Raw genomic sequence first — 14,569 nt, 5'->3', positions numbered from 1 at the left:
AAATCTGTCCGCATGGGCCAGGAGAAAAGTACAAGTACCATAAAGTCTGCAAGCATTCAGTGAAGTATGGTGCCAGGCATAGTTTGTCAACAGGATTAACGGGTGAATGTATAGTAGGGAAAAGTGTTGTATTGACAGGGAGCAGGACCAGAGGCATAATAGAGCACAGCATAGCCTGCCAAGGTTTATTTTAAAATCCCACTTCATCTACTGTCACGTTTGCCTGCGTTTGGGTGAGACTCATGCTGGTGTCAAGCAAGCTGCTGGAGTCAGAGGAGTTGTTTGTGTTTTACTTGTTGCCACTGTATCTGTAGTGTAATTACAGAAACCACGAGATTAAAACACAGTGGTATGTATGCGCTTTTCAGATTGGGAATTGAAAAGCCTGGGGCAAGGGGTGGGGGCCTTGTGGAATTGGCCAAGGAAACCTGTGCATTTGTGTCAGCTTGTTACTACTGTGTATATTGTTTGGATAATAGACATAATTTGTGCATGCTGCAGTTGCATGGACATTACAAACGTTCTACCTATCACAGCTTATGAGATTTTAATGAATCAATAACGCATCATATCACTTAATTATAAGTTTGAATTAATCTCTGAAGGATGGGGTGGTTACATGTAGTTAGTAATGATTTCTAGGTAAATATATAACATGTGAAGGAGTGCTAATAGCAGGCAGGAGGTTGTGGGAGTATTCAGTTGTGACTTTTTTCTCTTTTTCACTCTTTGCAGGAATTTTAGCCTGGATCACTGTGAACTTTTTGACAGGTAGTTAATTCTGTATAACTTCTTTCTAAATATGAACTTGAGTCTCTCCCGTAGAGGTGATCACCCTAAGTTTCTCTGCCTTGGTTGCTGTGTCTTGCTTTTTTTCCCTACTGCGGCATCAGTGCTAAAACAATGGATTGTTTTGGGCAGCTGTGTTTCAGAGGGTGAGCCACACCTGTAGTAAAAAGGAGGCATCTTAATCCAGAAGGTGCCAGGATTTACTCAAGACTTGGGGGGCACTGGGAAGCTGGTTTTTCTAACATCATAGGTAGGGGAGCAGTACTGCTTATCTGTTAGAAGGTGGGAAACAATGTTTTACAATGTTCCTCATCCCAGCCTGAACCATGCAACTAAAATGGTGTAACAGGGGATGCATTGGAGCTGGAGCCCTACTGGCTTTAAGAAGTTCTGGGAATGCAATCTAGTAAAAAGAAAATCAGTGTTCTAGTAGATACATGAGCAAGCAAAAAAGCTGCTGTGGGTGAAGAGAAATGGTAACAGCTGATTCTGCTCTTATTATCCCTCCTCTCCTAGTGCCCTTGACCAGTTACAGAATTTATGTGCTCTCCCTCACAGTCTTCTTTCAGCAGGGGATACTTTGTCTCTTTGTGCTTCTGCTGGATACCTAGAGATTTATCTGCCTTTGTCTCTTGGGAGGGGAAGGTTGGAATCAAGGAAGAAAGTCCTATGAATGTTTTTGTGATGCCTTCTGTTTGCCAACCTTTTCTCTGTGATTTTTTTTTTTTTTTTTTTTTGTCTTTGAAGGCCAGTTCAGCCCTCCTGTATTGCTGTGATACTGTGATACTGTGATAACTTTGGTGGCTGACTGAGCATACACGCAGTATCCACATTTTAGCATTTGTGTGCTTGGGCTGTTCTGAGCATGGTGTTGTTTGCAGGACAGCTGTCTGGCCAGAACCAGCATACTGTTGGGACTCTGGATTTGGGAGGAGCCTCAACCCAGATCACTTTCCTGCCACAGTTTGAGGTGAGGAGTGGTTAAAAGTGCATGGGTTGGGACTGCAAGGCCAGTGGAGAGCCCTGAGCACTGCTGTGCTCTCTGATAGCACTTTGTTAGCAGTGGCACAAGCAGAGCATCTGTGGTGTGCAGAGCATCTGTATTTCTGTTTCCTTGGACATCAGCAGTTGACTGATAGGCGCCTGCAAACAAAGGAGCCTGGATAACAAGGAAGTAAAAAGAAAGAAAGCAAATGGGTAAAACCAAAGAGAAACCGCTTTTGTTTTCTAGACCCAGGCTGGGAAAGCCCCATTAATGCTGATATTACTTTGTATTCAATAAATATAGAACAAACATTTCCAGGGAGTATTCTTGCATATTACAAGAAATTTAGGGTCTGCTCTGATGCTGAAGTATTTTGGTTTTTTTCCCCCAGTCTGGTAACAGATCCTCACTAAATTTTGGAGGGGGCAGGTAGTGGGGTGGAGCAGGGAGTATCTCAACAGGACAAAAGTCTTTTGTAATAGCACAGTCAATCTCAATCCTGTCGTCTTATTGATTTCTTCTCATTTCCTTTGAGAATTCCTTTCTCTGTTCCTAAGTCCATCTCTGTCCTATTTGTCAGAAATTCTATAGCTCTTTAGTAACAGTTTAAACTGGATTCCAAGTTTGCATGGGAAAATTACGTGGGTATTGAAGGGCACTATAGCATTCTGTACCGTGATATTGTAAAGTTGGTTTTGTCACTCCTTCTGAGGGAGTCCTTTGTTTAGCATTTTTTGTTTACAGAAATTGAGATTCTTTAAGGGTGTTTGGTGACCATAAAACACATGGTTTTCATATCAGGATATTATAATTCTGCAGTGGTGGGTCATGTTGAAACATGACATGTAACCTTATCTTGTTCAGCAAAGCCTCAAGTACTCTGGACTTGCCCTCTGTTTTGTGTTGATAACACCTGCTGAAATGGGCACTGGACCAACAGGAAGGAGTGTTGCATGTCAGGGTTTTGGAGAATAAATAGAGCTGTGAAGTAGGCTGAACTGCAGCTCAGGATTCAAATGTCTCCTTCGAGCCCTGCAGGAAAAGGCCTCAAGGGTTTGCTACTGACCGGGACCGATGGTGTGAATTCATAGGGCAATGTGGAGTCAAGGTTCATGTTGCCTTGCTTGTACGCTGTCTGCTTCTCACCTGTATTGTCAAGTTCACACAAAAAAGCACATGCATAGCTCTGTATGTTTCTGAAGACTTTTTCCCCTCTGACAGAATTAGCAGGGATTCCCCGCTTTGGTTTGTAGAGGGTTTTCTTCCCTTCCTGCAGTCTGAGGCAGTCACATGTTGGCTGTTGTATTCATTTTGAACAAAATACTGTAATAGTAAGGGATTAATGAAATGCAGATTACAAGCAAATAAAGACATACAATGATAACTGCGTGGAGCTGTTTTTAAGCTAGTGTTATGCTTTTCATGGTATTATTGCCAAAGTTATAAGCAACTGAAAACCAAACATAATCATTATGAAATTGTCTGTCTGATGCCTGCCTCACTGAGGAGGGGTGTGAGGATTTCTACTTTTTTGCGAAAGCCAGGCATGAAAAAATCTGGTGGTTTTCTCCAAACCATTTTTTTCTGCATCTCTCCTTTTAGTTTTTGTGATGTACAGTTTAGGAACAGAACTCAAAATATGGCAGAATCTGGGTATGTTGGATCAAGGATGTGAGTGTCATTCCACCTAAGGCCCAAAATAAATTTCAGTTTGTATTCGTTCAGGAGAAACTCAAGCTGAACACTGCCAAATCTCTTTCTGCTTTGAGCAGGCTTCTGTCTAGAACTTTACATTTATAACAGAAATAACCCGGATCAGGATCTGCATACTTGAATGGTAACTACAGGAACTGTGCAGCTTCAGTCCTCTTTGAGATTCTGCTCCTTGGCCCAAAGCAACTGTCAGATAGGAATGCAAGCCAAAAAAGGCTGGGAGAATGAGGTCATTAGCAGAGGGAACACAGAAACTGGGACTGGGATCTTGGAGACTGGAAACAAGGGAGCAGTAAATAAGCCCTAGACTGGTTCAGATTTACAAGAATGAGAGTTAGTCTGGCAAGAAGGTAGGGACTGAGTACCAGTGGGGCGAGGTGCGCACAGAGGGAAGACTGTGAAAGGCGGAAAACTGGAGGTGGTGAGACAAGAGGTTAATTTAGAGGAAAGCCCTTAAACCAGGTCATAAAGCAGCCCTAAGACTGAGAGTGAGTGGTCACAATGTTTCTTTGAGTATCAGTGAGATGTTTAATGTGGTCAAAACGTGGCCTGTACTTCCCTTTGCATCTTTAATTCTTCTGAGTTTTTGAATTGAGGTGTCTATTCTGACTTGCAAAAGTCCATAATGTTTCTAGTGCAGCTGATTTCGGTGGGGACTCTGTGTATGTAGACTAGCATGTAAGTACTCTGAATAACTCAGCTATCCTGAATTAGAAAGTATTTTCATCCTGATCTGTTGCGCTTCCCTACTATACATTGAAGTAACACCAAGATGCATATAAATAAACTCAGTGTTAAAAAGCTGTAGATGTTACAGCAGTGTGCACTGTTGGAAAACTGTTCTTTGTGTTCAAAGCAGATCACATGAGTGTGCAGTAAACCCTGTGGGTGTATCTGTGATATTGCATCAAAGCTGATTATTTTTTATTGCATAATAGAAACTAAAAGATTTCTTCTTTTACTTAACTTTTAGGAAACTTTGAAGGAAACCCCTGGGGATTTTCTTACCTCATTTGAAATGTTTAATAGCACCTACAAGCTCTATACCCACAGGTGAGGAGCAAAAAGGCTGCTGTCTCCGCTGGGGAAATCAGTCTTTCTGCAGCCCCTGAGCTAACCGCAAATGGCTATGTCATCCTGTTACCAGCTGTTGGGAGCATGACTTTTTTTACTAGTTTTCTTATCTGCTTGAAACATTAGTTGAAGTGGAACATGACATTAGTTGACTGGAAACATTCCAGGATCATAGTTAATATCATTGCAAGGGAATATTGGTTAGTCTGTCAAATGGAGAGGAAGTATTATGAGTCACTGTATTTAACGAGAAGAATTCTTATTACTGCGTTCAAGCCAAATACTCTGGACCAAGCAGAAAGGTAGATATTGTGCCAGTAGTCAGAACTAAACCTGGTCAGAGGTTTGGAAAGAGGACCTTCCTGAGACTCTTTACTTCTTAGTTTGAAATGGCATATCTCATCAGCAACGGGACAAAAAGTAACACCTAGACTGATGTAAACCAGAGACGGCCATAGGCAGCTGATACAGACCCTGGAGCACAACAGATTCTTGAACCAATTGGAGAGGGTACTTGGCCTCAGATAATACAGTTGTGCTTACTGCATTAAGCTGACACATTTCTGAGATGTCTACAGTGAAATCCAGAGAGTTTACCTGCGTGACTTAGAGTTGGTCTCAGCCAGTAACTAGTAGGGTGAAGATTATCATCTCAAGTCAGTTGCAGCATACGCTTACTTGACAGCAGAGCTGGTGTAATAGTCCTCCTTTCCTCCTGCTTATATTTACTGATGTAACCTATCAGTGTATTCACCAGTGCAGTCCATTAGATCACTTAAAATAATTGTGGTTGAAAATCTTCTCCTAAAAATGAGGGAGCTGGAGGTTAGTTTAACTCTGATTTATTCTGTAAACATTTGTGTTGACACGACTAAAGGGATAAGTAGCCAGACACAGAGGTGGGAATGAAAGGCCAACAGGCTTTTAATCTGGTTGTGTTCTCGTAAATATTGTTTACATCCTAGCTTATAATGAGTATAGCAGTAATCTGTGGAGTCAAACAGGTGAATTTTCACAAAGGCACAGCTCCCATTTAGTTGGAGCTTCTGCAGTTGCCTTGTTAGTTCTGCCCTAAGAGCACATAGTCTTACGTGTATGACAAAAATGGCCATTGTATTCCCCATGGACTCCTCACAATACCCTTCTTTTTCCTTCATTTTTAAGATTGTGTGGTTTTGCTTTTCATGAATGTCTTGCAGAAATGTCATCAGCTCCAACTGCTTTCTGCAATTTTAGATTTACCCATTTTACTGCTTGTTGGTAATTCTTGGGTTTGTGTCACTCTTTTTGTACTTGGAATTGTGCTGGCAAAGGGAACTCTTGTTTTAGAGAGGGGAGACTTGTGGGAAGCAGAGGAAGGCAATCTGGTTTGAGTGTTCCAAGATTTAGGAAGACACTATAGGTGAAGTGTACCAGATGTGTGAGAATTAAAACTGTAATGTCGTTGTTGTTTGCAGCTATTTGGGGTTTGGACTAAAAGCTGCCAGACTAGCAACACTTGGAGCTTTGAATATGGAAGGTATGTTAACATGATAAAATATCAAATATTTTTGAAGAGATGGTCAGATGTAGCCTCGTATCAGCATCAGCAGCCCATTTCCCCCGTCTTCACTTCTGTTTCTTCTGGGTTTTTACATTTTCGCTGGTATAAATCTGTCTGCAAACGGGCTACTGCTTAAGTAGTTGTCTTGTGAGACAGCTGCTTTTCCGTATTTCCAGGTTCAGCCAGCAGTGAGACTAAGTGAAAATTCCAGAACTGCACACATGGGAACATACAAACGCCATACAGACATGGCCTGCCACAAACGCACAGCTTTACACATCCACAGAAACACAAACAGCATGAATAATTCCTTTTCCAAAGGATTGCTGCTTAGGCCAAACCCATTTTATAGACCTCCCTGGTGGCCTGCCGTGTTCCTCCTGTTGTATTCACTGATTAGTGAAGTCCCTGAGCACTCTCACTCACTAACTTGGATGCATAGTCACATTCCTGAGCCTTTCCAGTCTCTCACCCAGACCTTAAGTCCTTCCAGTCTTCATGCCCAGAGCTTGGGACTTTTGCCCAGTCTCTGTCCAGGACCCTGGATGTCTTTCCACCTTCTGGATTCTTACTTGCTAGCTAGATGGACTTGTGTTAATTACTGGAACGTACTCAAGTAAAAAATAGTTGGGAATAGGATTTAAGAAAAGGATAGGACAGACTGCAGTTGACTGGTCACAAAGCTCAGACAGAAAAGCATACTGACTTGTGATTGCCGCCTTTTGTCATCCCCTTCATTTTCCCACATTTGTGCTTCCCTGATCCCCCCCCTTTCCCTGCCTTGGAGCCTTCCCCTAAACATCCCATAGCAATTTTTGCAGTCCCACAATCCCCCTCAACCAGCTTTTTCTGTGAGACCTGTGGTGGCCACAATAATCATGTATTTTTCTTAATAGTTACTGTATTTCTGCCTGAACCCTTCAAAGGTACATTCAGTGGATCCTGGAGCAGCCATTGATCAGTGTCTTAGGAGGTTTTGTCTTCATTGCTAGTTGTTTTGTTTGTCTCTGTTATCTGCTGCTTGTTAGGGTTTATGTGTCTGTGTTTAATTTATTACCTCTCTTGTTTCTTCCCTTCTGTGGTAAGTAGCCATTACCCAGATATCCTTGTGCCATTTATCTGTCATTAACAAATGACAAGCCCAGCTGCTTCGCAGCTTGTAGGACAAAATGGACACAACTTTTCCAGACTGAGACTGGTCCTTAATTCATAATTAGTTTGTGCAGCATCTGTCAATTCAGATTTCTGTACTTTTGCTTAAAGACCTTAATTAAGATCTTTCAGCTTTTTATTTTCTGATTCTGCATATTGATCGATAACTGTGTTAAATTTTATCCTTTCTGACTCCCCTCTGGTTGCATTTCAGCTGTGGATGGACAAATGTTCCGCAGTTCTTGTTTGCCAAAGCAGCTGGAGGCAGAGTGGCACTTCGGGGGAGTGAAATACTGGTATGGTGGCAACAAAGAAGGTAAACTAAGGGGACTTGCTGCTTCTTGTAAGATAAGTCTTGTCTCCAGAATCTGAGGTTTTCCTTGGCAAATATTCCATCAGTTATCTCAGGTTATGAAGGATACCTGTCCAGTCATAAATGTGGACTTTTGACAGAGCCAAAGGGAAATTTGAAGAGATATATCTGAGAATAGCTGGTCTGTACTCTGCGCTATGGCTGTGATCTCTTACTACAAATGCTACTTTATAGGAAATGTTAGAGTTACTTGTGCGAATGGGAGAGGTTTTTCTGAGGCTCTGAGCTAAGTGGAAAAGGTCTGGCTGTGTTAGGATACACTTTGGCCTACCAGTTATTGTATCTCACTTGTGGAACTGTTTCTTAAGATACTGTCCCTAACGCTGCATACAGAGAGTGATGCTGCTACCATCAGCAACTAGAACAGATCCCAGTGGTGACTGGTGCTGCTTTGCTTTACAGTGGGGAACAGAAGAGCTGTTTGTGGTGTGTGGACTGATAAAATTACAGTGTGATGGGAAAAGAAAGTAAGGTTTTATCTCGCAGGTGGTAGCAAACGTAAGTGAGATTCTGCTGACCACAGAACACAGCAGTGGGAGTTTTGCCTGATGGGGAAGAAGCTTTTCAAGCACCTGTACTATTTGTGCAGCGCACCTTTCAGACTGCTATGACCAGGTCTAACCAGTTCTGCTTGATGATGGTGATTTAGAGTCCTTGCATGCAGATGCCATGCTGGCTTACAGAAAGGATACCTAAGCTCTTCTCACCCCATCCGATGCTTTAATCTTTTGCTTCTTCCCTTTTTCATCCTGTCGCCACTGATTCTTCTGTCTCTGGTTATGCCTGTTTGGCTCACCCCATCTGTGTTTTTCCTACAGGCGAAACAGGATTCAAGCCTTGCTACTTGGAAGTACTCAAGGTTGTCAAAGGGAAACTGCACCAACCAGATGAGATTCGTCAACGTTCCTTCTATGCTTTCTCCTATTACTATGATCGAGCAGTTGACACAGACCTAATTGGTAAATTGGTTTGGGATAATCTACTATGTGTGAGCATGTCAACAAGAAGGTTAGATGAAGGGACCCTGGAAGCTGGGGAACAGGGGAGCAGGAAAAGGAATTGTGTTGAGAAAGAGGAAATACACAGAATGCCATCAGGGAATGAACGTATATCCATCAGTGCAGACTGATGTTCAGAGTTCAGCAGATGAGACTTGTGCTTTAAGCTCCAGTTATATTTGCAGCTCTCTCTTCTGATACTAACAGATCTCACTCCTAGCCCAGCATCACAGTTGCACTCTAGGGTCAGCTTAGATATAGAACTCAAATACTTTCAGGTCTGTGACGATGTTTTCTCACCTCTTCCTTTTCAGATTATGAAGAGGGAGGTGTTTTGGAAGTGAGAGATTTTGAAAGAAAAGCCAAAGAAGGTAATTGTCATGAGACTTGGGAAACTGGTGTGTACAAGAAACAACAAAAATACGTATGTATTGGCAGTACATAATGTGAGTTTGACATAAAGGGAAAAAAAAACCAAAAAAACAACAAACCCCAAACAGTTTGTTTAACCTTTATTCCACATGCACCTTCCGTGTCATGTTACTTTTATTAGCCAACACCTGTAACTGTTGCAGATGACAGTACTGATAGAGCAGTGAGGGGAAACATAGTGTTATTAGTGGCTTCACAGTTCTATTCAGGTGAGGAGGGATAGATTTGCCATATTAAGAGCTCTTTCTGTCAAACTGCAACTCTCTGAGTTTAGGAGAGCACTGACTTCTCTGTCACCTTAAAACCTTTTTAATCTCTAACAAAATGGAGGGGGAGAGTAAGTCTGACGGCCTTTTCTGCATTCCTTTCCCTCCCCTGACTTTTTTTCTGAATGCTTGTTCTGGTTTTGTACCTCCTCCTGTAAAATGAGAGCAAGGCATTACCTCTGAATTGCAGAGGTATCTACCTCATGATAGACTCTATTTTTCACCAGAAGATGTTTATGTAGTTGAAGACTGACCTTTCTCTAAAATAGAACTTAAATTCTAATGATTTTTCAGTTAAACTTAATATGTCTAGAAACTCTGATGGTTTTGAACAGGGGGATTAGTCTGCAGAGTCTGAGTGTGCATTGGCTGTTTTTTTTTCCCCTGGATACTGAGAGAGCTAATTTCCAAAGATGCGCCTAAGATGTTATCTAACACCATCAAACCATTTATTTAGCTTTAAAAGCATTGGAATATCAGTTCTGTGACCCTAAATTAATGCTCCTCTTTCTCATTCAATAGTAGGAAGATGCTGCTTATCAGTTTCTAGAAAGAAGTGAACTCTGCTCTTGGTACTTGTAGAACAGGGCGGTAGCAGTAGGTCTAGAAGATGATGCTTAGTGTAAATCCATTTCCCAGTCGCTGTCACCTTTATTGTGACTTAGCTGCAGCAAGGGAATGGTTGGTTGGGCAAAAGCCTTTTCCATATCCTTGGACATGTGTGGTTGGAAAAAAATAAAAGCAGCTGCCATCTCAGAATTACTGGAGCCGTCCTTGGTGACTAGACAAGGAAAACAAATGACATTGTGTGCTTGAAAGAATAAGTAATCTACCACCTCCCTGCCAGCTGTCAATTGAGCAGAGATTCAGACTTCAAAAGAGCTATGTGGATTATATTGCTGTAATAAAAGCTGTATTTGCAATGGAGTTAAGAGAAAGTGGAAGTACTATATGGGTTTTTCTCCAACATTGTAGAGCAGCTGTGTAGCATGTACCATCTGTCATATGTACCCGTTAATAGAAGTGGGTGGCTTGTTTTAGTAGGCTTTGGCTTGAGGTCAGTTCAAATGTACAATGTGGATAAAAACTCTGATTTTGCTGAGATCTGGTGGTTTTTCTTCTCTCTAGTCTGTGATAACATGGAGAGGTACAACTCAGCCAGTCCTTTCCTCTGCATGGATCTCACTTACATCACTGCTTTACTAAAGGAAGGTTTTGGATTTAGGGACAATACCCTCTTACAGGTAAGAAAAAGGTTAAATCCCAAAGCCAGCTTTCCAATCTCTGTATCAATCAACATGCAGTAGTTCATTTTTCTGGTTAATTATCTACTGAGTTTTTCCAGGGTTGTGCCATGTAGTTGCTGTCATCTGTGCAACATATAAATCTAGAGAACTGTCAGGAACAATAACTCTTTCTTCCTTTATAGTTAACAAAGAAAGTGAACAACATTGAGACAAGCTGGACTTTGGGTGCTACCTTTCACCTACTGCAGTCTCTGGGGATAACCTATTGAGCTGTGACATTCCTGCGGACTTCAGCATTTCTGAAAGGCTGAGAAAGCAAAGGGAAATCTCCAGGTACGTTGTTCAGCTGGAGTTGGTCACAGCAGAACACAGACCAAAGGTATAGAACAGATCTTCACCCCAGATTGGCGTTGTGCATCATGAGAGTTGCCACAGTGTGATTTATGATTGTGATTGCTGTAAATGATCCAGAAGCTGCCTTCTGACAGACAAAAGACCTTAACCCCAGCGGAGTATCCGCAAGGCGCTCAAAGCCAGCTTTCACCAGCACGTTTGTATAGCGTCCCATTGCTAGAAGCACAGAGTAAGTACCTGGCGTGTGGTGGCAGGCTACAGACATGTGACTTCCCCTCCCCATTTTATTTTAAACACACTTAAGTTTGCTTGTGAGATGTTAAATACAGACATCAAAGATGGCACCAGCAGTCATTCAGAGAAAAGTGAACAACACTGGATGATGCCAGCCTCAGCGTTTCAAGTACCTGACTGTTAGCTTGGCTAATACGTTGCAGGAAGACTCTAGTCTTTCAAGAAGGGGTCTGTTATAAGCACACTTTGGGCATGGTTTTGGGAAAGGTGTCGGCTAAAACAGAGGTTGTAACTTACCAAGTATTTCTTTAGGCAGCAGTCATTTCCTAAGCAGAACATGTGCCCGACTGTGTTCCTTTTAGCTGCCCTTTACAAGTCTATGCAGCTATACCGTCCGTACATCCGGGTAGAAGACCTGATAACTCGATTCATTAGCATGTAGTCATAACACATAGTTGTGCTGGCACAACTAGGCAGCAGTGCTATTTAAACCCCACTGCCAAAAAAATGCTTGTCACGTTACATCCACAGGGAAATTAAGGGTGCAGTCAGATGAAATGGCTGATCTGATAGCTCACTTTGCCCTGAGAGGCAGTTCTGTTTCTCTGCTCTCAGCAAGGCACTCACACAGCTGCCTTTCCCCTGATGCTGGTGCTCCTCAGGTTCTTTGGTGAGCCAATTCATGACACCAAACTTGATTTAAATCAACTCACCGAAGCATCAAGCCTAGTGCCAGCATGAGGGAAAAGAGCACTACACAGCCTGGAGAGACCTGCTGGGCCACAGCCCATTTTGTCCAAGTGAGCTGTGGGTCTCCATCTGAAAGTTTGGGCTTACCACTTCCTGCACTTTCCTTAGGAACCTTCTCTGCCTACAGAGTTTTTTGCAGTTGTTTAATAGACAAAAATGGGGAGAGAGTGGAATTAGCATCAGAAACAGAGGGAGAACAAGAAACGAAGTAGCTCTGCTTGCTTATCTCTTGTCCCTTTTAAATTGTTTTAAACTTCATTTCTCTTTAATATAGTGGAGTTGGACCCACGAAATGTTGTTGCAGGCCTGCATTGCTCTGGCATGATTTTTAATATATATATTAGGACTTAAGGAACAGTGTGCCCAGTGAAGGGGTTGCAGCTGTTTGGGAAGGCCAAGACTTCTGTCAGGATAGCGTGAAGCTATTTGAGTAACAATTTAAAGTGACGCCAAACATAGAAGCAATGAAAGATCAGTATTTTAAATACAGCATCTCATCAGCTAGGTTAGAAAGCTGGGCTGTAGAATCCTGGTTTTTTTGTTTAATTGGCTGTAGAGAAGATCAAGGCTGCTTGAATACCTTGAGGCTCCAGGTGCAGACCTTGCATTGCCCTAAGCAGAAACAGCAGAAGAGACAACTTTTTCCACCCCATGAAATAGCTGGCAGGTAGCTCATAAAAAATTAGTATCTTCTACTCACTATAGAATGTACAAAGAAAAGGTAAGTCTACCCCAGTCATAAGAACAGAGGTATTACATGACAAAGGGAAGCTTTTGTCCACCAATTTCTTGTGATGAACACTTTCCTGTCAGGCATTTACAGTTACCTATTTGCTCTAACACACCTTTCCCACTTCTGTAAAACCAAAGACTGCCCTGACACTACCTTCCCTGCAAACTGGATTTGAAAATAATTAGCGATTCCCAGCAAGGGGAGGAAGGAGCTCACTTGTGCCCTCACCAATCTTGCCAGGCAGTTTGGAGGCACTTGCCTTACTGTGAATAGCAGTCCACTTGCAGTTAGCAGCGTTCAGTTTGACTGTGGCTGGTCAAGCTAATCCCTTCTCCTGTCTCAGGTTTTATGGTGCTAGGGTGTGAGGTATGCTTTCGATTGAACAAGTTCAGTCAGCAACAGGAGAGCGAGGGCTGGGCACAGAGCTATACCCCTACCTGTCCCACCACTGACACCCTGCTGTCAATTCAGGCTGTTTCTTTGAAATATGAAATGTCCATCCTACCTGTATTCCTCCCTACCAGAATCCATTTTGAGATTCATGTCGAGCATCACACCAGACTTCTGTTCCTTGCTCCCTAGGAGCTTGTTTCAACATGAAGAAGTAGTTGTGGCCTCTTCAACTGCAAACATTTCTTATTCCCCTTCCTAGTACCTTGTAAAGCTTAGCACATGGTCTGCTCTGCACAAGGTGACTGCAAACACATTCATTTTGTCTTCAGTGAAGAATTAATATTCACTTCTGTATTCTCAGAGAACATGAAGTAGGTGCAGTGGTTACTAGCCAGGCTGCGTCACGCCTGAGAACTAGCTAATTTAATAATCCCAAAGTCTTCTTTCCGTCTGAGCCAGTGCTATGACAAACTCTTACTCAACCTTGGGGCTGAGCCGTAAGCAGGGAGGCTGCATTTGAAACAAGAAGGGAAGGTGGGATGTTGTACGCAAGCAACCAGCAGCAGCAGATCTGCCACCTGAATAGACACTCACCCTGCGGAGTGCATAAGGGTTTGGTTTTGTCTGAAGGGAAAATGGTCTAGAACGAGACGGGTGCTATGCAGAGGAAGCTTCTTTTCTGTGTTCTTTGCCTCAGACTCCAGTACTACAAGTGCTAGGTGGGAGCATCTGCTTCCCAGTGCCAAAGCTGTGTTAAACCTGCATGCTCACGGCCTGCTTTTGTCACTGGCACAATTCATTTACTGAAGCGTAACTGCTGCTCTCTACCAGGGGCCTGATCCTGCAGTCATGAGAGAAACAAAAACTCTACCCAAAGGTTTCTTTTGCAAGAAATTGCAGAATTGAGCCCCTGCTGTTTACATCTGAACTACTCAAGGTGGGTGGGGGATCTAGAGAAGCCAGTCAAGTCCTCACACCTACCCTAGTGCAATGAGATTATTTATTAGCTTAACTAAAAACTAAGCAGCCTTTTAAGAGTCCAGTTCTACTTGCAGCCCTGATTTCTGTCTCCTCCTTTGTAATGTCTTTTAGCCAGTCACTAACAGGAACTGTCTCATAGGAGTTACTGAAGAAGCACAAATAATGGGTTTCAGCTCAGAGCTTATGCTTCATTCTTTCTGATGTTAATTCCTGATACTGGTAAACCATACCTGTAAATCTTGCCCGTGGGCAGTGCTCACTTAATTTTGTGAGTGGCAAACGTCTAATGTAGGAGGCTGGTGTTTGGAACCTAAGACAGAATATCTTGAATGTCTATTTTAGTAATTAAAGCATTTTTAACAATATTCAAGACATGGTGGTACAGTTTTCTTTCCTAGATATTACTGTTATCTTGCAATTTTTTCATGGAGCCCTCAAGACCGGCCAGTTTGACAAGAAACACCATTATTACATAAAGCACCAAAAGAAGGGCAGAGAAGAGGGTGAAAGACAGACAAGATTACAGCTTTAAAACATACCTGCCACCATGTG

The 14,569-nt window shown here is 42.5% G+C and overlaps 1 protein-coding gene across 4 annotated transcripts in view; it reads left to right on the top strand.

Moving 5' to 3' along the window:
- ENTPD5 (ectonucleoside triphosphate diphosphohydrolase 5 (inactive)) overlaps nt 1-14,569 on the top strand; it is a 29,614-nt gene that overhangs the window by 10,199 nt on the left and 4,846 nt on the right. For 3 of the 4 annotated variants that reach the window (XM_037394267.1, XM_037394266.1, XM_037394265.1), the window contains 9 exons: nt 736-771; nt 1,671-1,759; nt 4,461-4,540; nt 6,019-6,080; nt 7,471-7,572; nt 8,448-8,588; nt 8,942-8,998; nt 10,454-10,569; nt 10,755-14,382. In XM_037394267.1, the coding sequence (XP_037250164.1) occupies nt 736-771; nt 1,671-1,759; nt 4,461-4,540; nt 6,019-6,080; nt 7,471-7,572; nt 8,448-8,588; nt 8,942-8,998; nt 10,454-10,569; nt 10,755-10,841 (770 nt within the window). In that variant the 3' untranslated portion in view covers nt 10,842-14,382. Of the gene's footprint in view, nt 1-735; nt 772-1,670; nt 1,760-4,460; nt 4,541-6,018; nt 6,081-7,470; nt 7,573-8,447; nt 8,589-8,941; nt 8,999-10,453; nt 10,570-10,754; nt 14,383-14,569 lie in introns of those variants that run through there. The other variant, XR_005105272.1, reaches the window with a different exon arrangement.

The sequence above is a fragment of the Falco rusticolus genome, chromosome 7, assembly GCF_015220075.1.
Source record: "Falco rusticolus isolate bFalRus1 chromosome 7, bFalRus1.pri, whole genome shotgun sequence".
Classification (NCBI taxonomy): domain Eukaryota; kingdom Metazoa; phylum Chordata; class Aves; order Falconiformes; family Falconidae; genus Falco; species Falco rusticolus.
Note: the sequence above shows the minus strand (reverse complement) of the source record. Positions and strands in the feature narration are given on the sequence as shown.